At 40.8% G+C, this 27377-nt stretch overlaps 1 protein-coding gene across 2 annotated transcripts in view; it reads left to right on the top strand.

Moving 5' to 3' along the window:
• The window catches only part of LOC102788571 (calcium-dependent secretion activator 1-like), a 243993-nt gene that overhangs the window by 125936 nt on the left and 90680 nt on the right, over window positions 1–27377 (top strand). The window contains exons 14-19 of one of the 2 annotated variants that reach the window (XM_087850444.1): window positions 8202–8303; window positions 8396–8459; window positions 8973–9096; window positions 15580–15648; window positions 23953–24059; window positions 26708–26864. In XM_087850444.1, the coding sequence (XP_087706570.1) occupies window positions 8202–8303; window positions 8396–8459; window positions 8973–9096; window positions 15580–15648; window positions 23953–24059; window positions 26708–26864 (623 nt within the window). The remainder of the gene's footprint in view (window positions 1–8201; window positions 8304–8395; window positions 8460–8972; window positions 9097–15579; window positions 15649–23952; window positions 24060–26707; window positions 26865–27377) is intronic. The other variant, XM_087850445.1, reaches the window with a different exon arrangement.

Below are 27377 nucleotides of genomic sequence, written 5' to 3' on the forward strand. Positions count from 1 at the left end.
ATGAAAGCCCTTCAGGACCTAATTAGTGTGAAATTTCCTTCTTTTATTTTCTGTCACAGTAAAGAAGTTGAGGTGCTTCTCATCAGTGAATTTTAGCCGTGATCATTCCTCTCCTGTTTTGGTTTTAGACTTTTAGACTTGCACACAGCAAAATTAAGCACCGGTCACATAACAAAGGAAAACAGTAAGCTTAGCACTCACACGGAAATTCACCAGGACCAAAGCTTTCATAAGCTGGTATTTTATTTTTATTTCAATTTCAATGACACATTTATTATGATGCTTTAATTATTTTTCTACTCGTTGTTCTTTCCAGCCCACCAAAATTGTAACTGTCTTTTTCAGACAATGCTCAGTAATATTAACTCTCGGCAGATAAACTAATGATGAGGTGAAAGCAACAAAGACACCATGCAGTCATCTCCTCATCAGTGTCATGCTTTCCACTAACAGAGCCCTACAGGTGACTGCAGCACACTGCTAGTGTCTGCTCAAATGTCCATAAAACCAAAGGGGAGTTTGGATGAGACGCGAACTGCTGAGCAACTTGATAATCCTTTAATCTAACACGGCACTCACGAAGTAGTGTAGCAAGTACCCCCCACCTCCCTCTAACACACAGTTTCTTGCTGTCTGTTGAAAGACATGTCAAATGGAAGTTTGAGAAAGAGGGAGAGCGAGGAAGAGTGTCATGTCTCCTGCTTCTCAACATGCTGTCATGGCTCCAGTCCAGCGCCTCTTCTGTCACATGCACTCTGCTCACACTCTACCCAGACCCAACCATGTCACAAACGATAAACTCTCTCTCTCACTCACTCACACACACACACACACACACACACACACGCACACACACGCACACACGTAAAGCTGTTTATATCTTATATATTAATATATGAAAAATAGAGCATAATAGTCCCGTGCACAATCTTTCATTTTATTTCAATCTTTCCATTTTGCATGATTCTTAACTAAAGTAACTAAAGATGTTTTCTCATGACGCAGTCTCATCTCATTGGCATCCGTCACCGGTGAGGTCTGGGCACTCTGCCAAGAAATGACGGGTAATTTTCTCCTGTCAGCTTGGGTGCGAGACGTGGTGGACGATCCACAGCATCTATGAAAATAGATTTTTTTTTCTAGTTTATGAAAATCTAAAATGGTGAAAATATCTACTTATTTCTCCAGACGTTTACATAAGAAGTATACATGATGTGTGGAATAAGAATGTGTTTTTATCATGATTTGCATTGTTCTAGATTTAGAGTGAAGATCAGTTCTTACCTTTGAAACAAATTTACTGACAAACAAGATGAGTTTCTGTGAAAATGTAACATTTACTCAAGAATTAGCAGTTTTATCAGCAACTCGAGTGAAAACAAATACTTAAAAGTACTCAAGTAATTTAAAAAAAATCTTTTTGACATGTAGGTTGGTTTCACACATAAGCTTGAGTATAGTATAAGATTAAAATGCGCATTTGGGCTGTCATAACTCATAGCAGCATGCAAAGACTTTTAATATTAGTTATTAGAGGCTGTTTTAAACTGAGCCAAGTGGAAAATAAATATTCAGAGCTACTCTAAGATGAAATTAGAACCTAAATTAATCTTCCAAGGGATTAGAAAGCATATATTTCCAACACGTTCTCACTCCCAAAGCGTAATATTTTACGCTAGGTGACAAATCGTCAACATATTACGTTTTCGGCTACCCACCACGTTCCTAAATGACGACCTCGGAAAAATGAGGAAATATGAGAACCGTATGGACTCAATCTACACATGTTCGCTCTTTTTCTTCAAATCACTTAGAAACACGCTATTTAACATCATTAAAGTCCTGGTTAAGGTCAGGAAAAAGATTATGGTTAGGGCTAGGGATAAGGTTAGGTTTAGGGCTGGAATACAGGGCTGGAACGTCTATTACCGCAGGAGCGTCATTGCACTGGATTTCGCCCATAACCCGCCGCGTACCATAAGAACGCCGAAGGTCTCCTTTCGCGTTCCTCGGGAACGCCGCGGGACGTGACAAAACGTCGGCATGTTACGCCTCGGGAGTGAGAACGGGCTCATATTTCAGCCAGCCCCAGCAGGGATGGGATCGATAGCTGAATATATAAATACATAAATAATGCATTAGTCTTCTTAAAAGTATTTTTTAATTATTCACTAGATAGTAATTTGTTACTTATCCACATACAGTGTTTACATATAACCTAAAAACTGACAACATACATTGTAAATACTAATATTGATGATTCTGCAGAGAAACAGAAAAATGTATTGTCCCCTTTGCAGAAGAATAAAATTAGTAGGCATTATAAATCCCCCTCTCCCTTACATTTATGCACGCACAGATCAACACAATACTTTGTGCATTTACACGTTTTTCTGGAATATACTGAGCAAAGCTGTTCGGTGTAGCTGGAAACTTCTTCAACTCAAGTGGTTTTTGTTGGCATTCTACGTCGTACACGTGCAAGTGTATTCTGACTGTTTAGCTATATCAAGGAGCCTGTTCATGTGCATTTCTGGATTAAGGAGAGTCAGGTCCTCTGCACCTCAACACATACCTGAGGTTCAGCCCTCTTTTAGCATGCTCAGATACTAGGGGAAGAACTCCAGAGTACATCAGAAATTGTCTGGCTGGGTATTTCTCCTACCTTCTCCACCGGTGGAGGGAACTTAACTTAAAGCAGGGTCCTGCAGTGTAGTCGGTGATTCATTGTCAGCTTGAACTTCACAGACGCAACCCCCATCATTTGGGATTCTGTCGACAAGGGCTGAACGGTCAACTGCCACTGAACTGTCAACCAGGTAACCCAGTGTTGTAGCTAAGCACTGTCCTCCTTGTGCTTCAGCAGTTCCTGCAGTGACTCATGCCATCATGAGGACACAGAGTGCAGTCACAGCAGCCCTAAAGCGCTTGATATAACTTGTGTCATTCACCCACACAAGCATTTTTTTCTAAGATTTTTGTACCTCAGTCCTTTTTCTTCTAACATTCACATTCATTTGCTGATGGATACATCAGAGAGCAAATTAACCGTACAATCTGAGGATAGAAGACGCACTTCCAAACAGGGAGAGAGTGCACTGATGTAGAATGGGGAAGAGTGGTGGTTGATAGTCCAGAGATGCCTAAAACAGAGCCTGTAGCAGGGGAGGTGAGACAATTCTGGGCGTATTCAACCTAGGACAGTTGAGAGGACCAGATGGAGGGGTTTTGAGGAGTGATGCAGCCGAGGGAGATCTCAATCTCCTGGTTGAGCCTTTCAGTTTGTCCATTTGTCTGTTGGTGTTGGCCCCGAGGGCATTGCAAAGTTTGGGCGATGAACTGGGATTCTGTGTAACTTAAAAACATGATCAGCAAGTAGTTTGGCTATGTCTGAGGCCATGGGTAATTTCTCAAGGACTAGAAAGTGAGCTGCTGTAGAGAATCTGTCAATGGTAGATAAGGTTACTGTCACACCGGGCTGTTAACCCACTATAGGTCATGTGTCTCATTACATGAGCCAATGTGTAAAAAAAAGGTGTGGGTCATTATCAACAGAGGCTAAGGCAGACCTGACACCCACTGAGTACTGCTTTTATTTCTGGCACAGATGGCTCATGCCACTACATAGTCCTTGACATACCTCCATGGTGACCAAGCAGAAGTAACGTTTGAAAAGAGAAATGGATGGCTAGTGTAAGTCCAGTGATCACAACAGAATGGTCAGTGATGGAATCATATCGGTAGTTAGGGGGACCTAAGGATCATGTTCATCCTGCACAGCTTGATGGCTCATTTTCTCCAAATCCCATTTCAGTGATCCAACAGTACATGAAGCATGAAGTATGGGTCCAGCAGGCTGGTGTCGTTAGAGAGTGCGTCCGTTTTGACATTCCTTGACTCTGAGTGATAGAACATTAAAATTGAAATGTCAGGGAAAATGGAGACCAGTGGGCTGGATGAGCATTTAACCTTTTAGCACTTTTAAGGTAATTGAGGTTCTTGTGATTTGTTCAGATAACAAAAGTCTGCTCGGCCTCCTCCAGCCAGTGGCATCACACCTCCAGTGATGCTCTACATCATAATTGAGTACAGTGGGGATCAGCTGCCAGAAGGAGAAGGTACGGGGTTGCAGGTTACCTTGGAGGCCTGACCACTGCGAGAGAACTGCCCCCACCCTGGAGTCAGACACATCTACCTCAATGATGAACTAGAGTTTGGTATCTGGTTGCATGAGGACCGGTGCTGAGGTGAACAGTTTCTTTAATTAAGTGAAGGCTGCTGCAGCTTCTGAGTAACAAACAAAGGGCACTTTAGGTGAAGCGAGATGTGTGAGAGGTGTGGCTACCTGACTGTAGTTGCAGATGAAGCATCAATAAAATGAAAAGCAGAGGAAATGGTGTACCAGCTTCTGAGGTGGAAGGAAGAAAGGTCTCTCAACACATCGTTTACCAGAGCTTGAAAGACAGCGCATGCATTTGTTAATCCAAAGGGTATGACCAGGTATAAAGTGCCCAATGTGTGTCAAAGGCTTCCACTCGTCACCCTTCCAGATGCGTATTAAGTGGTAGACGTTACGGAGATCGAGTTCAGTGAAATCAGTGACCCCCGGGAGGGGCTTAAAAGCAGAAGTGATTAGGGGCAGTGGTTATTTGTTCTTGAAGGTTATTTGAGTCCACGATAGTCATGCATTTGTCTTTCTTAATAACAAACTAATAAACAGCACCTACGAGGGAGGAAGACGGACAGATGATTCAAGCGGCCAAGGATTCCAGTATGTATTTTTCCATCACTTCCTTCCCATGCCGCGACAGGTTGTAAAGTCAACTGAAGGGAAGATTGATGGTGCAGTCATAGGTTCTGTGCAAAGAGAGAGATAGGGCTTTATCTTTAGTGAACACTTCCTGTAAATTGTGGTATTCTCTGGCACAGCTGAAAGATCGGGAGGAGTTGTGTGAGCTGAATAATACTTCAGAAACTAGTCCGACTTACTGAACCAAGCCTGTGCTATGGTTGTACAGGGACTGAGCGGCCAACAGCCAGACACTCCATACTCCCAAAGCATCCCCCACATGATACTTTGAGGGTTGAGGTTGAATGCCTTGCCCACAAAATGAAGTAAAAAGTTAAGCAAAAAAGTACACTGTTTTGGCAAACTTCCACACACCCTTGAATATCCCCAAGGTGATGGTCTATTGTCCCACAACCAGGAGGAAAACTGCATTGTTCCACCTAAATCCAAAGTTCAACTAATGGACAGACTGTCCTCTCCAGTACCCTAGCATAGATTTTCCCAGGGAGGCTGAGGAGTGTAATCCCCTAATGGATCACTCCCTCACCCTTTTTAAACAAGGGAACCATCACCCCAGTCTGCCAATCCAGAGGCAATGCCCGAGACCTCAACCACCACAATGGTAGTGGGATGCTTTGTGAATACAGCACTGCTTCCCCCTCCTGACTCCTCTAATTGTAGAGGAGCCGAAAGCCACTGCCTGAGCTTCACTCTCCTTGGCTTAGCAGTCAGCTGCAACTGGAGACCAAGTCCGATCTTTACCATCTGGTTCTGAGATTATTCCCACACCAAGAACGAACTACCCTGCAGCCACAACTCCCTGGAGCAGGCTCAGCAATGGAGATGCAGAACATGGTTCACTCAGCATCAGTATCTGCAGAGCACCCTTAATAATGTAATCGAAGCTCTGCCAGAGGTGGGAATTGAAGATGTCGTGGGATGGTGCCTCTGCCAGCTCATTATACATTTGGATGCACCAGGTATGCCCAGCATCTTCCCCTACCACCAGATCCAACAGTTGACAGTTCAGCATCTCTCTTTAACTGCATGTCCAAGACATATAGCCGTAGATCTGATGATATGATTACAAAATCAATCATCAACCTCTGTGTCCTGGTGTGTACCAGAGTGCACTCTCCAGCACCCTACCCAGTGAATCCAAGAAGGCTGACACACGGGTACAGATGACAGTCAGGACCCATTCCCCCTAAGGTGCAGGCAAGCAACCCCTCATCCACTGGTGAAAACGTCAACATACAGGCAGCAAACTGGGAGGATACAAGTATACCCACCCCTGCTTGCTCATTTAGGGCAATTCCATAATCAAACAGAATCAGTCAACGTGCTGCTAGGCAGAAGCAGGACTCAGGTGTAGCCTCTCTTCAAATTAAAAAGTAAATTTATTCACTAGTGGTGCAACTACACTACCGCCCAGTCATTTATTGCAATTCAAGTCATTCAAGTCCAAAGAATAGCTTGAAATGGTACAAAGGTAAGTGTTGAACTGCCAGAGGTTAAAAAAAAGGTAAGGTTACCCAAAATTTAAAAATAATGAACATTTCATAATTATATGAAAAGGGCTTTTTCGGTGAACACAAAATAGGTTAATAATTTAAAGCTGTTCTGCAGGTTGATCAAGCCTTGAAAGCTGCTGTTACTAATGCCTATGGGTGTTTCAATTTTTCTGGATTACTTACAACCCCCTGTCTGCATAAATGCAGTGTTGGAACACACTGTGATACCTTAGTGAGCATCAGTTGAACAGTATTGCACTGCAGAAAGTAGTGTGTTGCTACAAAATGGTTAGAAAAAAAGGCAATTAACAATAGAAGAGAGACAGATAATCACAACACTTAAAAATTTACCTCTTTTCTTTACCGAAATCGCAAGAAAATGTCAAGGAAAGCAGAAGCAGAAAGAAAACTGAAACTATAATTCATGTATAATGACTTTACTTTCTATCAATAACACACTCACACGCACACATATGCATGTACACTGACACAGACCTACACTCACCCGCCACCCCCTCCAAATGCCTTCGAAGCTTATGTCTTCTATGTAGTAACATGTGCTGATTCATGTGCTGATTTATATGCTGATTTATGTGCTGATTCATGTGCTGATTCATGTGCTGATTCATGTGCTGAGGTGTTTTTTTCTGTTCTCAAACTGATCTCCCTGTTGGAGCTCAGTCTGGGGGGAGTTATTTTTCTCCTCGTCTTTCCTCATGTTGCGCATTTTCCATTGTTATACCTCTCTGACCTGTCTTCCCCATGTGATGTTGTAATGTATGTATGTATGGTCGGAAGGGTAAGATGGCGCTGGCAAAGGTCAGCAGCCTTAACCCAACAGATTTCCCATGCTTGGGACTAATAAAGGTTATCTTATCTTATCTTATCTTAACCAGTAATTTGAGGTTATTGAGGAAAAACTGTTAGTTAATAACATAATAGGTGAATAATGTGGTCATGGATTCACCAAGTGCTTTGCCGACTAATAAAATGTTACCACAAAAACAAATGTTTTGTTTATGTGAATCTGCATGTTGAATTTTGCATATTTAAATCATCTGAAATATAATTAAACCATCTCAGCGTGCATGCCTCCACTTACGATGCCTCCTTCAGTTATAGGCACAACTACTTGATCCTGGTTTGCTGTTGGATGATGTGGCAAGCTCCTATATGTAAGACATTATGGAGGCTCTACAAAGAAATGTTGGCCCACCCCATGTGCTGTGAGAGCCTGTAACTCATTCTCCAGGGGCCAAACTGAAACCTTTTTCAGATTATGTTGGTGCCACCAGCACGGTGGCACGGTGGTTAGTACTGTTGCCGCACAGCAAGAGGGTCCTGAGTTCAATTCCACCATCAGGCCAGGGTCTTTCTGTGTGGAGTTTGCATATTTTCCCTGGGTACTCCGACTTCCTCCCACAGTCCAAATCTAAATTGCCCATAAGTGTGAATCTGTGAGTGAATGTCAGTGCGAATGGTTGTCTGTCTCTGCGTGTACCCTGCCTCTTGCCCTATGACAAGCTGGGATAGGCTCCAGCACCCCCTGCGACCCTGAAAAAGATGAGAGGAAGCAAATGGATGGATGTTGGTTTTATATGGAGTGACCCTGATAAGAAAATTTTAATTTTAATTTACTGATTAATTCCAGTTTCAACACCACAGTTTTAATAAATAGCAGAAGATATGCATTTTACATTTCAATCAATAAAAGTAAGTAATATTGCCATTTCCTTTATTAAAAAAGTTTTTTAAAAATATGAATTATACATTAGATCGAAATCTGAGGTATAAGCAAATGCTAACATTATCTGTGGAAAATTGGGTATTTTGACATTTGTGCTGAAAGGTTCAACAGAAACTTTGAGTGCATTTTTGTAAATGCCTCTGTGTTTCAGGCCCGACGGTATCGGCACAGTCACTGTTGAGGAGAAAGAGCGCTTTGAGGAAATCAAGGAGAGGCTACGGGTGCTTCTTGAAAACCAGATTACACACTTCCGGTAGGACCCATTGCACCAACTACACAATGACACATTGCCCATTTGGACTGTTGAAGTTTGAAAAAAACCAAACAAACCTCTTTTCTAAACAGGTACTGTTTTCCATTTGGAAGACCTGAAGGGGCATTGAAGGCAACTCTGTCCCTGCTCGAAAGGGTAAGACTGTCGTAGCACAGGATAAAACATAAGATTGATCCGACCTGTTTTTGGTGGCTCTTTGGGAAGGACTATATGTCCAGTCATACAATACTACGCTGCTATTTCTTTTTTATCATTGTTGATTTTGCTACTACTTGTAGGTTTGTCAGGTTTCTTTTTATTTACTGGAGGGAAAGAGTTAGTTGATTTTTATAACAAACAATGCAGAGCAAACTGAAACCTGTTTAATTCTGCTACCTTTAAACTTTAGCTCAAACTGTCATCTTTTCTTGAAACTAATGATAATATTTCCATGCCGAAACCAAACAAAACAACAATAATTAAAAGTAATAAAACTCTTAACATGAGGACAACAAAATCTAAAGATTTAATGGGACATATGGAGGCTATAGAGTAATTTTTTCATTTAAGCCTGAGGACATATTTTTACAATATTTATTTACATCTTTTATTAAAAGGTACTGCAAAAATAAATAAATAACAATAATTTTGCTGTGTTTTTTGTATAAGGTTTTAATGAAAGACATTGTCACCCCAGTCCCACAAGAGGAAGTCAAAGGTGTGATCCGTAAGTGTTTGGAGCAGGCAGCTCAGGTCAATTACCAGCGTCTGTCAGAGTATGCAAAACTGGAAGGTACGTTATTACTCTGCTCCTTTGTGTGAACGCAATCTTGCTATAGTACTAGTGGTAGCTGCAACAGTAGTAGTCGTAGTAATAGCTGTTATGACGTTTATTGTTTTTTGGAAATTCCATTTCCATCTTATGGGAACTGTCAGATAAATATATCCAAATGATGAACACATTACAGTTATAGACATTGCATACCTTAACAAAAACAAATGCCAATTAATATGCTATGCAGAACCAGATGGGAAAGATCTGAAGTGCAGAGGGGATTTTCTAATCTTAGTGGGGAGGTTATTTAAAATTATTGTGACAGTATATGAGGATGTTTAATAAGCTTGTAAAACACAGAAAATTGAAATGCAAAAGTAATAAATATTTTCACCAAATTTGACCAATCAAACATTAATAAACTGAAGCAGCAGTAAACCGATGAAGTCAGGGGTCTGTTTCTCTATAGATTTTGCAGACAATATTTGAAATGCTAGAACAACATTTCAAATAATGTCTAGTATCCAGATGGATAAAACCAAGCAAAACTGTATGGTAGTACTTTAAATGACAGCAACTATTTAGTTTTTCTTCATCATTTGTTTACTAGGATAATTACAGTAAAAATGCATTCAATTCAATCTTGCTGACTTCTTCCACTGCTTTAGCTTCTCATTCAGCCGAGTCTTACACTGCTTTGGTTTACCTTTAACTTGCCTGGTAACTGAGAAGATTCTCCTTGTTTCCTGTTCTGGGTTTTCCTTGTGTTCTGGTGACTTCCACACTAATTCTTCTGTTTTCCTTGTCTATTGGCCTTTTCTGCTTTTAACCTCTGTTTTAAAGCAGGTGGGCGAGTAAGACACAATGAGACTATCTTTTGTGCCAGGATTTTATTTTACTTTTGTTTCTTGCCTCGTCTAGGTTTTCTTTAATAGCCACAAGCATTCTGTAGGCCCCTAAAGCAATGACTTATTAACTGTGTCAGAACACTAACCTCTTTTAATGTGTGATAATTCTTCAGATTTGACATGTGAATATGTACATTTGAACTTACTATATGTGTGACCTTAAACCTTTGACATTAAGATTATTAATGTTCAATATAACAGAGCTGAGCTATTTTTTTGTCTTCTGAAATAGACTTTACATATACAGCACCAATATTTTCTCTGTTTTAGGAACAGATGTCATTATTCTCTGGAACTTTTTCATACATGACAATCAACTCTACCAGACTCAAACTGACATGTTTGATTACATTCATGTGATACACATAAGACAAGTAATTAACTGCTTTGAATTTAAGGGTGTTTTCACACATGCGGTGTGTAATTCATTCAAATTAACTCTGGTTTGTCTTTGGTGTGACTCGTTTGGGCAGATATAAACACAGTAATTGCACTTGGACCAAAACAACCGCACTCTGGAGGAGGTGGTCTTGGCATGGTTCCAAATGAACACCAGAGGAGTTGGTTTACAACGTATAGCAACTAGTTGTAATCAGTTTGAAGTGAAAAAAAAAAAAGCTGTACATATGCTTTGTATTCTAGGATGTGGCAAGGTTTCTGTTATGCCCCACTTAAAAATGAAGTGTTGTCTGGGGTGGGGGGCCCTCAGCCACTAGAGGTCAGCGACAGTAACAGTTTCCATGATCCTTATCTTGTTTACTTTTTGTTTATGTCCAGTTTATGTGTCGTAGTCTTAGTCAGTGTTTATTTCATGTTTTATATTGTTAGTCTTTGTCCTAAATGCATTGTTTTCAGTTTTGCTCCCCTCTGTCTAATTTCCTTGATTTAGTTCAGATGTGTTCCCTGGTGTGTTCCATCTCCCTGATTACCTCATGTGTGTGTTCAAGCCCTCAGTTTCCATAGCTCTTTGTCGCGTTGTACTGTTTATAGTGTTAGCATTTTGGGTTTGCAACTCCACGCACTCTATGACACAAAGTGTTTTAGATGTGCAAAGGTCTGTCTGGGCTAGCAGCTAGCTGTGAAATGAATGTAAATTCTTGTTCAAATAGAATACAAGACCTTTTTCCTGTATTTACTTTTGTTGCTTCCACTCCAGACAGATCTGGCGAATAAGCAGACTGAATCTTCTCACGTGGTTTGTAGCGACGCATTTTGATTCACTTGGATTTTTCTCTGAGTAAAAACAAACCCAAACATGGGGAAAAGATAAAACTGACTAGAACCGCATCAGCTGATTCAGACCAGAGTAAATGAACTACAGGTGTGAAAATACCCAATGATACAATAGAATGCTGCTCAAAAAAATTAAAAATTCTTTGAAAACAAATTAGGTTTCAGTGGAGAAATTACATAATGCTGGATATGAAAATGCAAATTATCAACCTACAAAAGGCTAATTTCAAAGACACTCAAAAATCAACCAAAAAAAGTAATGCGGCAGACTAGTCAATGTTGCTGAAATGTCATTGTAGCAACTCAAAGCGAGTTGTTTGAATGTACTTGCTCCTAATGAGAAGGCATACTCCTAATGACTCAACAGATTGTGCTCCTGGACAGTCTGAGATGCAGCCTGGTGGTACTGGATGGACTGAAATATAGTGTGCTAAGGGTCCTCTATTGGATTTAGGTCTGGCAAGCTTGGGGGCCAGTCTATGTTTTCAGTTCCTTAATCCTCCAGGCGCTGCATGCATGCATGCTCTTGCCATATGATACATGTGCATGTCATGCACCAGGAGCAACCTAGGACTCAGTGCAGCAGCATAGGGTCTGACAATGGTTCCAAGGATTTAAACCCAATATCTAATCAGGTGTCGTTGCCTAGCAGTGACCACTGGTACCTCTAGAGGCTATTGGGCTCATGAAGTCTGTTTCTGATTATGTGGTCAGAGACGTTTACATCAGTGTCCTGTTGGAGGTCATTTTGTACTGCACTGCCAGTACTTATCCTATTCCTCCTTGCACAAAAGAGCAGATACCCGTCCTGGTGATGGCTTGAAGATATTGTACAACTTCACATTCTTGAGACTGTGCTGGGAGACCCAGTAAACCTTCTGGAAATGGTATGTATTGATGTGCCGTCCTGGAGGAGTTGAGCTACCTAAATCCTACTACCTCTGTAGGGTCCAGGTATTGCCTTATGCTACCAGTAGTGAAACTGACCCTAGCCATATATAAAACTAGCAAAAAACAGTCTGAAAAGGGAAAAAGATGTTACCAACAAAAGGTAAAACCTTTCCTGTTTTGCAGTTGACTCATTATTACTCCTTTCGCTCCGTCACCCTTGTTCTGTGTCTTCCTAGTCTTGTCTTGTCTCCCTCTCTTCCCCATATTTAGCCAGTCTGCATCTCAGTTTGTGTTTCTTGTGTTTTATGTTGATAGTCTCTTGTCCTGTGTGCATCATGTTCAGTTTTACTTCCCTTTTCTCGACAGTTAGATTATGTCCAGCCATGTTCCCCAGGCGTTTCCTCTCCTCCCTGATTCCCTCTTTTGTGTATATATTGTCTGTGTCTCCTTCTGTCCAGTTTTGTGATATCCCATCTTGCTGTGTGTCCTGTCGGTACTGTGTTTCCCTGTATTATTCTGTTTGTTTAGTTTCTCCCACTTAGCATTCCCAGTTTAGTTGTTTAACCTTAAATTAAGTAAACTGTTTCAAGTATAGTCTTGCCTGTGAGTCTACATTTTGGATCTGCCTGCCTGCCTCACACAGGAGCATGACAAAATATCCCAGGAGTTTAACTGACTTGGTGCTATACTTTAATTAAAAGATGTTTCTTTAATCTTTTTGAGCAGTATATTTAAAATACATTGAGATAAGATCAGGTGGAGTTATTTGGGTCACCAGTGATGGAAACATAAGCTACCAGCCTAGCTGATTGACAATGTGGATACAGTCCACACTGCTTATGTCCACCTAATACATTTACACACATAATGCCAATTTGCTCATTTAAACATTAAACATTTGATTATATGTGAGGATTCGTCGCAATGACCAATTTGTAAGAAAAACATCCAAAGATGCTTTGTATAGCATTTTAATTTATTAAGTACTTTCTGTAGAATTAGAGTCAATTGGTATCTATCCATCCATCCATGTTTTTAACTGCTTTTCCAATATAGGGTTGCAGTGGAACTGTATGGTTACATACTGTAACCTTGGTTCTCTGAGTGAGAGACTATCTCTCCATTATGTTACATATTCCACATGTACAGGGTATGACCCCCCTTTGCTATGGGGTGTGAATACTTCCATAAGAAACTCTGGCTACCTCAGTCATGCCCCACAGCTTAGATATAAAACAGCTGCGCAGATGTGAAACCAGTGATGGTTTGATTGGAACACATCTCCAAGCAGCCTGAAGCTGGAGACAGTCTCTCACTCCAAGAAGCAGACATCATGTCAACTGTATGTTACCATATTGAGACTTACAGTAACTTACAAGTACTTACAATTTCCATATGTACGGGGTAACTCACCCCACAAGGAGACAGTCAAGGCCCCACCAGATGCAAAGGCCTGGGGGGGGGGGGGGGGGGGGGGACGACAGTCTGCCTGAGCAAGTCAAGATGCAAGGACCGCATCTGCGCAGCCGCTCATGGTTGGCCCGCAAGCTGATCAAGGAGACAAAGGTTACAGCTGAGGGACATCTAGCACCTGCTCCATGATAGAGGGGCTGGCTGCAACATTAAAGCTGGTAGCCGATGACCACAAGGCCCAAGAGGTGGCCACCCCCATGTGTCGAGTTGGCCTGCACTCCCAAGGGGAGGGGAACCTAGAGGCATAAGGCTGCCACCCAGTAGGACAACCAGGACTTTGACAGGTGCCTGCCCAGGATGGAAGGCAATGAACAGCTGGTCTATTGTCCAAATCAGCTGGGGATACCTGACGGATAGAGCCAGCGCTCAGCCTCGCTAAGCGCTTAGCGACAGAGGTGAATGGCCTTAATCGCTACCACCATTCAATGCAGGGTCACAGCGTAAGGGGTGGACCAGCTTGAAAGTGATCCACTCGCCTGGGACAGGAGGTTCCTCTGGACCGGAAGCTCCCAGAGTCTTTAGCCAGGGCATCCCACCCCCGGAAAGGGCTGTCGAAGAACAGGGGTCAGTGTGTTGACTCCCTGGAGGCAAAGAGGTCCCCCTCTGCCCTTCTGAAACAGTGCTAGATTTGTTTCAACCACCTGTGGGTGGAGCCTCCACTCCCCTGCTGTCCTTCCCAACAATCACGTGAAACCACTGCAGTCGAGGCAGGAAAATCCCGAAGTGCCAGGAAGTCGGATCCAGCACATTGATGTGCACAGTGGCAGCCATCAGACCCATGAGGGAGAGGCACAGCCCCCGGCTCAGTAGAGAGTGGAGGCCGAACTGGTCTGGGCATGCACAAAAGACCCATCGCCGTTGTGCCATGAGGGATATTGAGGGATACTACAGCCCCAGAGCCTCAACATGAGAGACCTGCAGGGCAACGTAGCTGCAACACTGTTCTACTGAAGAGGCACAGACCAGCCAGTCATCCAGGTAATTCAAGATTCTGAGGCCCCGCAGGCTCATAGGAGTGAAGGCCGCATCCTGCATCTCAGGAAGGTCTGGGGGGCCACAGAGATGCCAAAGGGGAAGTCTCCAAACTCGAAGACCTGCCCATTGGAGCAGAATCTGAGGAAGCGCCACCGCCCCTGCCAGATTAAGACCTGAAAGTAAGCGTCCTTCAGATTGATGGTGGCAAACCAATTCCCTGCATTGATGGCCTGACATACACTGGGGACCTTCAGCATCTTGCACCTCAGGGGCCAGAGATAGCAACTGAGGTCTTTGACGTCCAGAATTGAATGGAGACCCCCATGCTCTTTGGGGAGTAGAAAGTAGTGGTAGAAAAACCCCCATGGGCAGCTTCCACCTCCCGTATGATAGCCTTTGTCATGAGGGCTGGCAGTTCTTCCTGCAGCACACAGGCCTGCTGGAGGTTGCCTACTGAGGGGAAGGTCGGGGTGTTCGTTATGGGGGGTCTGCGGCAAATCTGCAGGCGGTAGCCCTGGGTCATGAAGGAGATCACTCAAGGGTTTGAAGATCCCCAGTTCATTGCAGTCATAATACAGAAAGACAAGCAGCCATGCACACCTTCAGTCCATTTAGAACTGCCAGTTAACCTAACAAGAGCTGTGGGAGGAAACTTGCACACATGCACAGATAGTACAGTTACAACGGACATGTTCTATCCACTGCACCACCTTGCTACCCATTTATTTTTTCTCCATTTCATGTAAGCACACAAAAAATTGAAATCAATTTGACAAACAAAACTGGGGGATGTCCCTTAATCTTTTAAATCTGCTAAACATAGTTCCATGTACAAATTTCACAATGATACATATTGTACCTTTTAATACAATGTGTGGTTAAAGTTCTGATTTTCTTGCAAGAAAATGTGAGGTAGTGGTAGCAAAAAACTTTATATTAGTCAAACCCTAGTGACCATTATGTTCGTTTGCTCTGACCCTGGCCTTTCGCATGCCTCGGTATCCTGCCTCTTTCTCTATAGGGAAAAAGAGAGAGATGTTTGAGCATCCTGTCTTCTGCTTGGCCTCTCAAGTGATGGATTTAACGATTCGTGAGTACCTTCCTCCCCAGCCTCAATTAATTTGTTTTCTTATTATTACAGTCAGTAAACCACCAGAAGCAACCTCAAATGTTGTCATCTCTGTCATCCTTTTGGTCTGTAACATTGATTGTTATACTGTGCTCCAAGCCCTTGTTCATTACTAAAACACTTTCTATTCTTTCTGTAATCTACTTTGCTGTACTGCCTGAAACCACCATTTCTGTCTGTCTGCAATTTGAATGCATTTTTACTTTGCTTATGTGTAAATTAAGTAAAATAAGTTTTTAAGGCCATGGTACAGACAGGAAGACCCCCAAATCTAGCTGTTGTTAAAAGCATATCTTGTCAGTTCTCAGTCCTTTAAGGGAACATGTCTGATTGTGAAATGTCTGCCTTTGAATGAAAAGCCCATGAAATGCTGATTTAGACTCCATATATTGCACTTAGACTTACCAGCCACTTCAGTAGGTATACATGTTCAATAGCTTCTCAACACATATCTAATCTGCCAATTACATGACAGCAAGTCATTGCATTTATACATGTAGACATGGTCAAGACAGTCTTGTGACTTTTAAACTGAGTGTCAGGAAGAATAAGGAAGAAAGATAATGTAAGTGAGTCACCATTCATTATCATTTAATGCTTCATTGGGTTCTGAGCTAGCTTGTGTATTCTTGATCGTTCTTTTTAGTCTGAGTTATTGGTGTTATTGAATGAGTTTCAGTTAATATTATACTTTTTAATATTTTGTATAAGGTTTCGTTATTTTTCTTAGTGCTGTCTTCTGTGTCAAATCTGTATTAGTGTCCTTGTTTTATTGTAATAGTCTTTTTCCTTTGTATGTAGTATTTCGTTTACTTTCCTTGTCTCATCATCATGAATTTGTTTCAGCTATCTCTCCTCATCCTCCTGAATCCATTTCCCTAATGTGTGTATGTAAGCCCTAAATTTGTCTTAGGGTTCTGTTGCGTCATACTGTTTTCTGTTTGCACTGTTTGCTTCCTGAGTAGTGAGTAGGCTTGATTTTGTTTCCATCTGTTTTCAGCCCTTTTGGACTGTCTGTGTTACCTAAATAATGGTTCATCTTTTGTTCATTGACACAAGACTCATGCTCCTGTAGGTCGAAACATTTCGTAGTTTCAACCAACAGTGTCAGCGTGGAAATCTCTGCCAGGACTAGAAATAAAACCCTGATTGATTTTGTGTCATTCATTCATCAATTTAGTCTGTTTCTGATCAATATGTGGGTCATGGTAATGGAGGTTAATTTATGTAAAAACAAAACAAAAAGAAAAAAAAACTTGGGATATGTAATGTTTATGTTAAAACTTTCAAATGATGGGACAGTCCGCACTCACTTTCTCTTTTAGATAATAATTTCTGCAGCTTTTGAGATAACCGTTTCACATAGTAGTGAGCTGGCAGGGGTGCACAATTTCCCATACCAAAGGATGCTCTGAAATAGAGAAAATATCAAGTGAGTGCCAGTTAAATATAAAAATGATAAATATTATTTTAGGTACCTTTCAAAACAGTCACCTTACACAGAAGTATTAAAATCCAGAAAGAAAAAAACAAAATCATCTTCCACCTGTAAATCTGTAATGAGTTTAAAGAGACTTGGAATTTGAAAGTGGAGAGAGAGTCACTGTTAAAGATGTCGGACAGTATGAATGGGTCATGCGCAGAAGTTCAGAGAGATACTGTGGAGCAGTATTATGAGCAGATTATGGATTTCCTGAACTAAAAGAGTACAAAAATCAAATAATGAAATATTCATTGGGAAAGCAGGCCAGAAGAAAAGAAACTGTGTGCTAAACAAAGACAGTCATCTGAAGATGTTTCACACCACTAGTGAGAAATGAGGGAACCATTGCTTTCTGTTACTATATTTTCTATTTTAAGGTCAACAAGTTAAAAAGTTTTCAGTTTTTCAAGCCTGACTTAAAACATTAATCTGTGGATGGTGGACCTCAGACCCAGGAGGGCTTAAAGTGTTTCAATGGTGTCAAATGTCTTTGTTCTCCTATTGAGCGCCAGTAATAAATAATATAGATTTTATTGCTTTTGCTTTTTTTAAAAAATGTTGGCAGCAAACAATTCATTTTATTCTATAAGTGGTAATATCTGACCCTAAAACTGGACACCTACTGAGCACTTGTTGACCTCACATTGATACATAGAGTAAGTCTAAGTTTGATGCTTAATCTCTACTCTCAAATCCTCAAACAAAAAGCATAGTCTGCAGGTGAGAGAACAAAACTAAAACTTCTGCTCAGAGTTTCACTTTAACAGGCTGGAAGTGCCATGCATTCAGTCTTTTACTCACAGCATGTTTTAAGTAGATTCTCTCCTGGGGAATACGTGTTATATGTGCAGCTTGTTAAGGCGGACCTTAGTAAAACCACTGACTGAAGTCACCCTGAAGACCACTGGGTCTCCACACACTTCACCTGCCTGCATTCATATATCCGGATCTTGCTGCTCTCCTTCCTCTTCTCTCCAGAGCATACTTCTACCTTTCCAAGGACTCTTCCATCTGCTCCCTACTCTCACTACAGATCACAATCAACATCAAAGCACATGTAGACTCCTGCTAACTTCATCTGTCAACCTGTCCATCACCATGACAAACATGAAGGGCCCCAGAGCTGATCCCTGACCCCCACCTTAAACCCATCTGTTCTTTCTACTGCATACCTCATCATTATTTTGCAGTCCTCTTTCTCACCTATTCCTGACTTTCTCATGCAGTGTCACAGTTCCTGCTTTCTATAGATCCACAACGACACAGTGAAGTCCTTCTGACTTTCCCTGTTCTTCTGTTCTTCTCCATCAGCATTTTCAAAGCAAATATTGCATCTCTAATGCTCTTTCTCAGCATTAACCCATACGCTTCTCACTGATAATCACCTCTCTTCTTAGCCTAGCTCCAACAACTCTCCCCATAGCATCATGGTATCAATTTCTACAGCTCTCCATATCACTGCTGTTCTTTAACATCGGTGTCAGTACATTCCTCGGGCATCTTGTCACCCTCCAGGATGTTTTAAACAGTATGGTTAAGCAGTCCACTGCCCTCTCTCTTCTTCTTGCTAATCTTCTGCACTTCCTGATTCACTAGCTGTCCTCCATCTGTTCTCTGCTCTCATTTTCTACATTCATCGGCTCCTCAAAGTGCTCCTTCCATCTTTAACACACTCTTTTTACTCATTAGTATACATCCATGTCTGTCATTAACCACCCTGACCACCTGCACATCCTTTCCACCTCAATCTCTCTGCCTAATCGATGATTTTTATTTTCCTTAGTGTTTGGCCTCACAAACAACTCATTATAAGCCCTTTTCTTTGACGCCCCCACCTTTTCATTGCTAACGTCCTCCTTTGAATACTTTACTGTACTTCTCTTTCCAGAGGATACACCCAACACCTTTTGGCAGTTTCCCTCACCAGTTCAGCTGTACCAGTCTCTCTTCCCTACTACCCAGAGCCTTTTTCAACTCCTTGAACTCTGCACAACGTTCTTCCTTCTTCAAATTCCACATTGTTGGTTCATCCTCACTTTCCCTTTAATACCTTGAATAGCATCCAATGTTTTTTCTCTATCCTGCAGTACGTGTTCATCAAAGCCATTTCCATCCTTTTGGCACAATCCATTACCGTTTGTCTTTCTGCATTGCCCCCCTTAACACAATAGTTACCCAACAGATTCATCACCTCTGTTCCCTTCACCCAACTGTCCATTAAAATCTACTCCAATCACCGATCTTTTCCCCCTGAGAACATGCTCTACCACTTCATTCAACATACTCCAGAATTCCTCTCTCTCTTTTGACATCCAACTTGTGGGCTGACAGTATTCAACATTACCCCTTTGATTCCCAGCTTCAAACTCATGATCTTTTCTGACATGCTCTTCTCCTCCACAACACTCTCCACATGCTCTTGCTTCAACATTACTCATACTCAGTTTTGGTTCCTATAATAGTTTGAATCCATCTCCAGTGCTCCTGGCATCCCACCCAATCTCCAGCACACACAATATGTCTCTTGTTGTTCTCTCCAATATATCAGCCAGCTCTTCCCTTTACCGGTCATAGTCCCTAGATGTGAAGCCCCTATTATTACCTTCAAACTCCCACCTTTCCTTTTCTCTCGCTGATTCTAAACATGCAAATATGGCTTCCCCGTTCCTTTGTTCTTAGCCAACAGTAGCACAGTTTCCACTGGCACCCTTTTATCCAACAGCATTGTCATTCTTATCCCAGACCTCGACAGACCAGTATGGACCAGTATCCTGATGCAGTCCTACCCATTTATTTGGGCTGGACTGACGTTTATGCTGTAGAAGTGAAAACTCAACACAACTCATCTGAGTTTTTTCATCTCATCATTTTCATTACAGTGAAAGTATGCGACCCAGAATATGTTAATAAAACTGGTGTTCTGCAAACTCAGCCATGTTAGTCTGCTGTTATACAAATGCTGTCTCTCATCAGCTTGCTGTGTTGTTCATCGCTGAGCCACAACTCTACCAGCATGTGGTCTGAGTGGAGTCGGTTAAGTTAAAGCAGTTTCTGTGTCATGTGTATGTTCTCAGCAGAATTACAGTACTGAGTGTACCATATCTTCTATTTCTATATGCTAAACATTTACGATTTCCTTGAAAACAATTTAATTAGTTAAAATAAATGACAATGTTTCTCAAGTATAGATACACAAAGATGCCTTTGACAAAATGTTTTAAAATGAGCAGCACTCAAACAACCCGATTAATAAAGAAAGCTAAGGGAATAAACATGACATTTAATTATAATGATGTTATTAGCCAACTTTAGATGGAATAATGCGAACCAGTGCAGAGGAGAGAGGTCTGCAGAAGAAAAGACTGGAAGCTAACACTGGTCAAGATGCTGTGGATTTCTGGTTTTGATTTAATTAAGAGAGTTACTGAGGATGTGCAGCAGCAGCAGCGGACTGAGAGGACTAAAACCACTGACGATCAAAGATTGGTTAATGGTTTAGGATGAATAATCTCAACTGGTTGGAAGCAAGGAGGTCTGCAGAAGAAGAGAAAGGAAGTAAATGAAGCTTAGGATGTCAAGATTTAAGCACACAAGTGTGTTTCTGAAGTCTTCCTAGTTATTTTCCAGAGTAGATGATTTTTAGGGGCATTGGATTGGCAAGCAGCAATCCAGGGAGAGACAGAGGGATTTGATGTGGCCAGAGAGGTGGGCTACTGGGAAGGCCTTGTTATTGTTGTTGTAGCAGTTCTCTGTTTGGATTTAACCCCTTAACTCCATAATATTCGATAGATACAGGGTTTTTGAGACTTCTATTACATCACCAGTATGATTTCTTTCCCTCCTGAAAAATCAAAATAAATTGCACAATACATTTATAAGCATTTAAAAAAAGGCAGATATAGCAAATACGATACAAATTAAAAGTCAGACATGGAAATAATTTTTTTTTTAACAATAAACTCTCCATTTAAAAAAAAGAAATTTCTTGCTATGATTTTATATTTCAGGCTATAAGGGGTCAATGAGTTAAGCCAGCTGTGCTCTTCAGTCTCTTGCAAATATTTTGGGAAACAACACACAGGCATAAAGCAGGGGGCTGTGAAACAAGAACCAAATGTGCAGAAAGTAACAAAAGTATAGCTGATAAAGACCTATTTAATGTTGTTGGTAAAGAACAAGGTGGTAAACACATTGTTTCAGAGTGACAGTAAGTCTGGGTTTTATTGGTTTCTGCATGTAGGAAGATGGGTTTGGTTAAACACAATTGTAGGTTTGTTTAGCTCCATGAGGATAAAGGTTATCGAGGTTGTGGTGTGTGCTATATTTAAAAGACTATTTTATATCTTGAAACAGCCGTACTTTACACAAGACTGAAAAAATAAACAGGGCTCAGAATAAAGTAAGAAGATGTAGATTAAAAACTTTGTTCTTAGAAGAAATACATACAATCATGTGGAAAAATGTTTTCCATATCAGGGCATCATAAAAGATCTTAAAAAGATCTCGTCCTTAATCTAACCGCAGGTATGAAACCATTTCACTATTTAAGAAGAATAAAGCCAAAATGAAAGTGCACCTAATCATTCAGCTTTTAGAACAACCTTTAGCAGCAACACATTGTACAAATTCTTCTCTGTGTTAATTTAATAGTCCCTCACATTGCCTTGGTCCGCTCATCTGTACAATATCACTTCAGTTCATTGAGGTTTTTGGGCATTTGTTAAAGCTCTCTTCAGTTCCCACAACAGCATTTCAAACAGGCTGAGGTCTGGACTTTTGACTGGGCCATCCCTTTATCTGTGTTCTTTTCTTTTTCAGCCATTCTGTTGGTGTGTTTGGGATCATTGGACTTTATTTACCAATATGTCTGTGGAACTGTTCTTACCCTGTGTAAAAAACACTTGTGTATGCAAAGTTATTTCATTTATGAAGCATGTGACTATTTCTGTTTTTCATATGTTTGTAAATCATAATTATTCTGAACCAGTAGGTGTGCGCAATCTGCATGCAATCTGCGAGAAAGTCTGACTTAAGAAACGTAAACAATGTTGTACAAAGAGAAAGTCAGAAAGGAGCAGCTTTCCATAGTGTTTATAAAGGAGTGACGACATGAGAACTAAGGCTTGGCTGAAACTGGCTCATGCATCAGACAATGGCTGTCCTGAACTTACAGAGCGTATGTCCAATTTATGCACAGATTTGTGCATAAATTGGACATACAAACATTACACTCAAAAATCTGATTTTTTGCACCTGAATTTTTTCATACTGGAACAAATGACAATTTGAAACTATGAAACTTTGGCCGTGTGTGTACAAATGGCTGTCTATGGAAGTATACACAAGTCTTTAAAATCACTGAATAAATAAATTGCATAACTTGCATTGCAAAAAATAAAAATAGAAAATGAAATGCTAAATGCAAAGATTTCAAAAACAACACTGGCGAAAAAACAATATAGTTGATGTGCTGTAATTAAATTGAATAATTTATTCACTGTAATATTCTTCAGTGCCACGTCATGGTGCCAGTGCCTGCAGCTTCCTAATATTTATTCCTACAAAGCTATTATTCAACTTCATTTTTATTGATATAGTGCCAAATCATAACAACAGTTCCCTCAAGACTCTTTATATTCTAAAGTAAAGACATTACAAAAGTACAGAGAAAGCCCAACAATCTGATGACCCCATATGAGCAAGTACTTTGGTGACAGTGGGAAGGAAAAACTCCATCTTAACAGGAAGTAGACAGGGTCATGGAGGGGTGGCCATCTACAACAACTGGATATTGTTAAGTGGAGATAGAACGAAAACACGCTGTGGAAAAGAGCCAGAGGTCAATAACAACTATTGATTAAATGATGTGTGGTGTACAAACACATAAAGTGGGGAAAAGGGTGAAGTAGGAAACAATCAATTATAGTGCAAGAGGCCTAGGCTCCTGGGGGACTCCCATGATGTGATGATTCAGGGTCACCTGATCTAGCCCTTGCAATGCGCTTTGTCAAAAAGGAACGTTTTAAGCCTAATCTTAAAAGTAGTACTGCTAGCCTAAAGGCCCTTGGTAAACAGCCCATTAATATCAGAATCAGCATACTTTATTAATCCCTAGGGAAATTATGTGAGCAATTACAATTGCTCCAGTACAGTAACATTAACAAAAATAGACTAACCTATTTAACAATACAATATGTTAAGATATAAGGAATAGCACAATATATACAAATCACCAAATAATAAATATCCAGGGTTGGCAGATGTAATTAGAAATAAATATCACGAAAATTGACAGCAATATTACCAAGTAAGTAAGAGTGTGTGCAGAAAGGATGTAACTGTTGCAGTGTTTACAGTGTAGTAGATGGAGGAGTTGTACAGGGAGATGGCCACAGGCAGGAATGATTTCTGATCATATTTAAGATTGAAGCATTAATTAAGAGTAGGACGTCTTTGAGCAGTCTTATAGGAACGGGGTAGATGATATGGTTTGGAGAAAGTAATTACTGAAGTTAAGTCAGGAAGATCAATTGGACAAAAGGGGCCCAAGTCCCCTTCCTATTGGGGACCCATTCCTCATATAAGTTATTAATCAAACTTTCATTTATAGCTTTGATTAAGAATAAAGGTGATTTACTATTAGTAAATATGGAAAAGCTCTGTTATAGCACTGCGTAGTGTCATACACTTTGGGTTGCATGGATAGAGGTTTATGAAATTAAGAACAGATTGTGATCACACGTAGAGGGTATCCACACTGATTTTTGACCTTTGTGCTTCAGAAAATGTGGGAAGGCTTGCCACCCCTGCCAAAAAACTGGAGGACACGATCCGTTTGGCTGAGCTGGTGATTGAGGTGCTTCAGCAGAATGAGGAACATCACGCTGAGGTCAGTGTGCTGGTCCATATGCATATAGCCACACCATTTCCCTACTCCATTGTAGACGTTCTACATATTTGTCTCCAATGCAATGTTAAAATAAAAAGGTCTACAGAGCTCCTCAACATTTGTTTTCAAAGATAAACTGAACATGTTTTTAGTAGTTGTATAACTTTACTTGGATGATAAATACAAAGCTTCTCACTGCTACCTGCGTTAAACCATCATACTCCATGTTATCTGCACAATAGGCCACCAAGTACATATTCTAAAGTGCAAGTAGGTTTATAAAAGCAGTAGTTTTCGTGAACTACATGCATTGAGAGAATCCTCTTTGCTCTGCTGTGTATGCTGTGCTGTTTAGCTACATTTCTGTCACTTTTTTGTAACTAAAACAAAGCTGACTTACTGCTTCTCTACTTTTTATTCCAATCACTTATTTGTTTTGCGGGGAATTGTTTGAACAGGGAAAAGAGGTATGTGATTGTCTTGGTGCCATATACCCCCTTCCCTACCCTACCCTGTAGAACCTGTGCATGCACTTACTGACACAGCTATTGTTGTTGAGGAATATTAATATTTCCTTTTTCAACAAGGACACAAAACCCATTTCAGCTTGTTGTCACTGCCATCCAAGTACTTGGAGAGGTGCTTGTTAGATTCAAAGCTTGCAACAGTTTTGCCTTCATTATTGAAGAGCAGACACAAGTACTTAGGCAGTGTGTTTATTTGTCCAAAGCATTAAGCTAGTATGTTTGGAGAAAGCAAGGGGAAAAACTGATTTTCCTATATTCTAACGATGTACTTTGCTTTCTAAGAGCCTACCACAAATCATCCCCGAATATAACAGCATGTTTATTGTGTTTAGTCATTTACATTTACTTATCCTGCTCAGTAACTCATCTATCATGGAGATGTACATGTTCTTTTCAGTAAGTTTGAGTTCCTTTTTTTAAACAAATTTGCTTTGGACCTTTCAGCACACATAATGGAGGATATATCTTTCACACTATGACTATGCCCCTTGCATTTCAGCAAAATTCCTCTGCCTGCTGCTCCAGTGAAACTTTAAACCAGTGTACCTGACTCCAGCCCAAACGTGTTGAATTATTCTGTTACAGTTTATTTTCTCTTGAGTTTTTGATCCTGGTTTATCCATGTACAACCCTAATTCTTCAAAATTTACACGCAAATGTGAAAGAGTGGATTTGTTCAAAAAGAAATTTCTAGCAGTGGACGGATGGGGGGATATCGATGATTACAACCTTGTGTAGTGAAGAGTATCTATGTTGTATCACAAGACACAAAGGCTGATCAGTTTGTTTCACAAACTCATCTACACAAGGCGTTCTGGAGCAGCCAAGGCAGTTTGTTTGAAACGAGACTGTAGACCTGCACGAGGCATCAGCAGAAGCTTGGTGAGAAAGTGACAACTTTTGGTACAATTATCTGGAAATGACAAAATATAAAATGATCAGCTTCATGCAAGATCTTGCCTCATTAGTTGAGGATGATCATGAGAAAGGTGGGGGCCCACCAGGTTCATTTTTAAGTTTGAGGGGCCAATGGATGGGGGCATGAAAAGCCTTGGAGGACCTCCTGTAGGACATCTGTGGAGGGATCTTAAACTTTGAGTTCCCATGCAGCAGCAGAAACCTAAAGGATTTAGAGAGTTTCTTCAAAGAGGAGTGGGTCAAAATCCCCTCTTGGTGACCAACTACAGTAAATGTCCTACCACTGTGCTTGCCAACCGGAGTTTCTCCACCAATTACTAAGTTATGTTTTGTTGGGAATCAAACACTTACTTGGCTCAATAAGATGCAAATGATTTTTTTATTTCGTAGTATTTTTGGTTGGTAATCTGTCTCTCCTCATTACAATGAAACAGACAAAATTAGAGACTGTGCATTTCTTTATAAGTGAGTAAGCTTGCAAAATTTGCAGTGGAATGTTTTTTATTGTAATAAAAAGACAAAAACAATGACTGGCACTAACTGAATGTGATTTATCCGCTGCTAACTGCGCCCAGTATACCACCCTCCCACACCACTTCCAGTACTAGAGGGTACATTCAAATGACAGTGTTAAAAGCTTGGTGTGAATAGTCAAACACTTTGGATCCTCAGGGTCCCTCTTAAAAGGCCTGGCAAGAGTAAGGTTGCCTGGAGAAAATGAGAGTAGCCAGGTTGCGACCAGTCACTGCACTGCACATATTTGATGGGGAGATACAAGTGTGGCACAGTTCAATAGCTCCTTTCTTCTGATTGACTTGCTGAAGAAGCTGCGGGTGAGTGTTTAAGTAGGTCCCTGCCAAGTCTGTCAAGGAGCTGCTGCTGTTTCCTCTGTGGGACAACAGAAAGCATGTGATTTTTTTTCCATACCCGACTCTTGGTGTTTCTGTTCCAAGTGCTGAAGAATCCCTCCCCAGAGATTGTGCAGTAAAGTCGTTGAGGCAACAACTTGATTTCATATGATGAAAAGTGTGTGAGAGCCTTTGAATCTCATTTCCTGTAGAGGCTAAGGATGAAATACATCTCCAAATTCTCAAAGATGTGTCCAGTGGGGACGCTCATACTGCATTAACTGTCTTCTTACACTCTCAGCTCCTTACTTTTCTTACCTTTTTCCCCTCTCTCTTCCCCTCTTTCCATCTGAAGGCCTTTGCATGGTGGTCAGATCTGATGGTGGAGCATGCTGAGACCTTCATGTGTCTCTATTCGACCGAGATGGATGCAGCTCTTGAAGTTCAGCCACCTGACAGCTGGGACAGTTTCCCTCTCTTCCAGCTGCTCAATGACTTTCTGAGGATGGACTGTGAGTGTATGGCTATTCAAAAAAGTATATTCAGGTGTCAGTATGGACCCTGGAGTAATTTTTTTTTTAATTGCTGAAGATCTTTTCAGTTTGTAGTACAAATAGTCTATTTAGTAGACTGCACATAGCTTATTTGTGGCAGTGAGTTTTTAAAATATTTCTGTATTTATCCAGGAAAAAACTGAATGTAAATTTTGGTTGGGCAGTATTTAATGAGAGTTTTTTACTGCCTCTAACGAAAAAAATAATTTTAATAAAAAATTCAACCTGAAACTTTAAAACTAATCCTGATTTTAGTTCCTCTGTGATAGTCTAAATCCTGTACTCAATTTATCCCTATTCAGAAAAAAACACTACATTTAAGAATTAACAACAATATAGTGCAGACTAAAAATCCACCACAATCAAATGGACGACTATGTGCAGCACCAGGCTCCCTCCTATGACGATTTCATTCATATTACTACCACTACTACTTTACTGTACATTTGACTTATTTTTAAGGTGGACCAA

This window comes from Neolamprologus brichardi, chromosome 13 (assembly GCF_056152115.1).
Source record: "Neolamprologus brichardi isolate AB-2024 chromosome 13, ASM5615211v1, whole genome shotgun sequence".
NCBI classification, from domain to species: Eukaryota; Metazoa; Chordata; class Actinopteri; order Cichliformes; family Cichlidae; genus Neolamprologus; species Neolamprologus brichardi.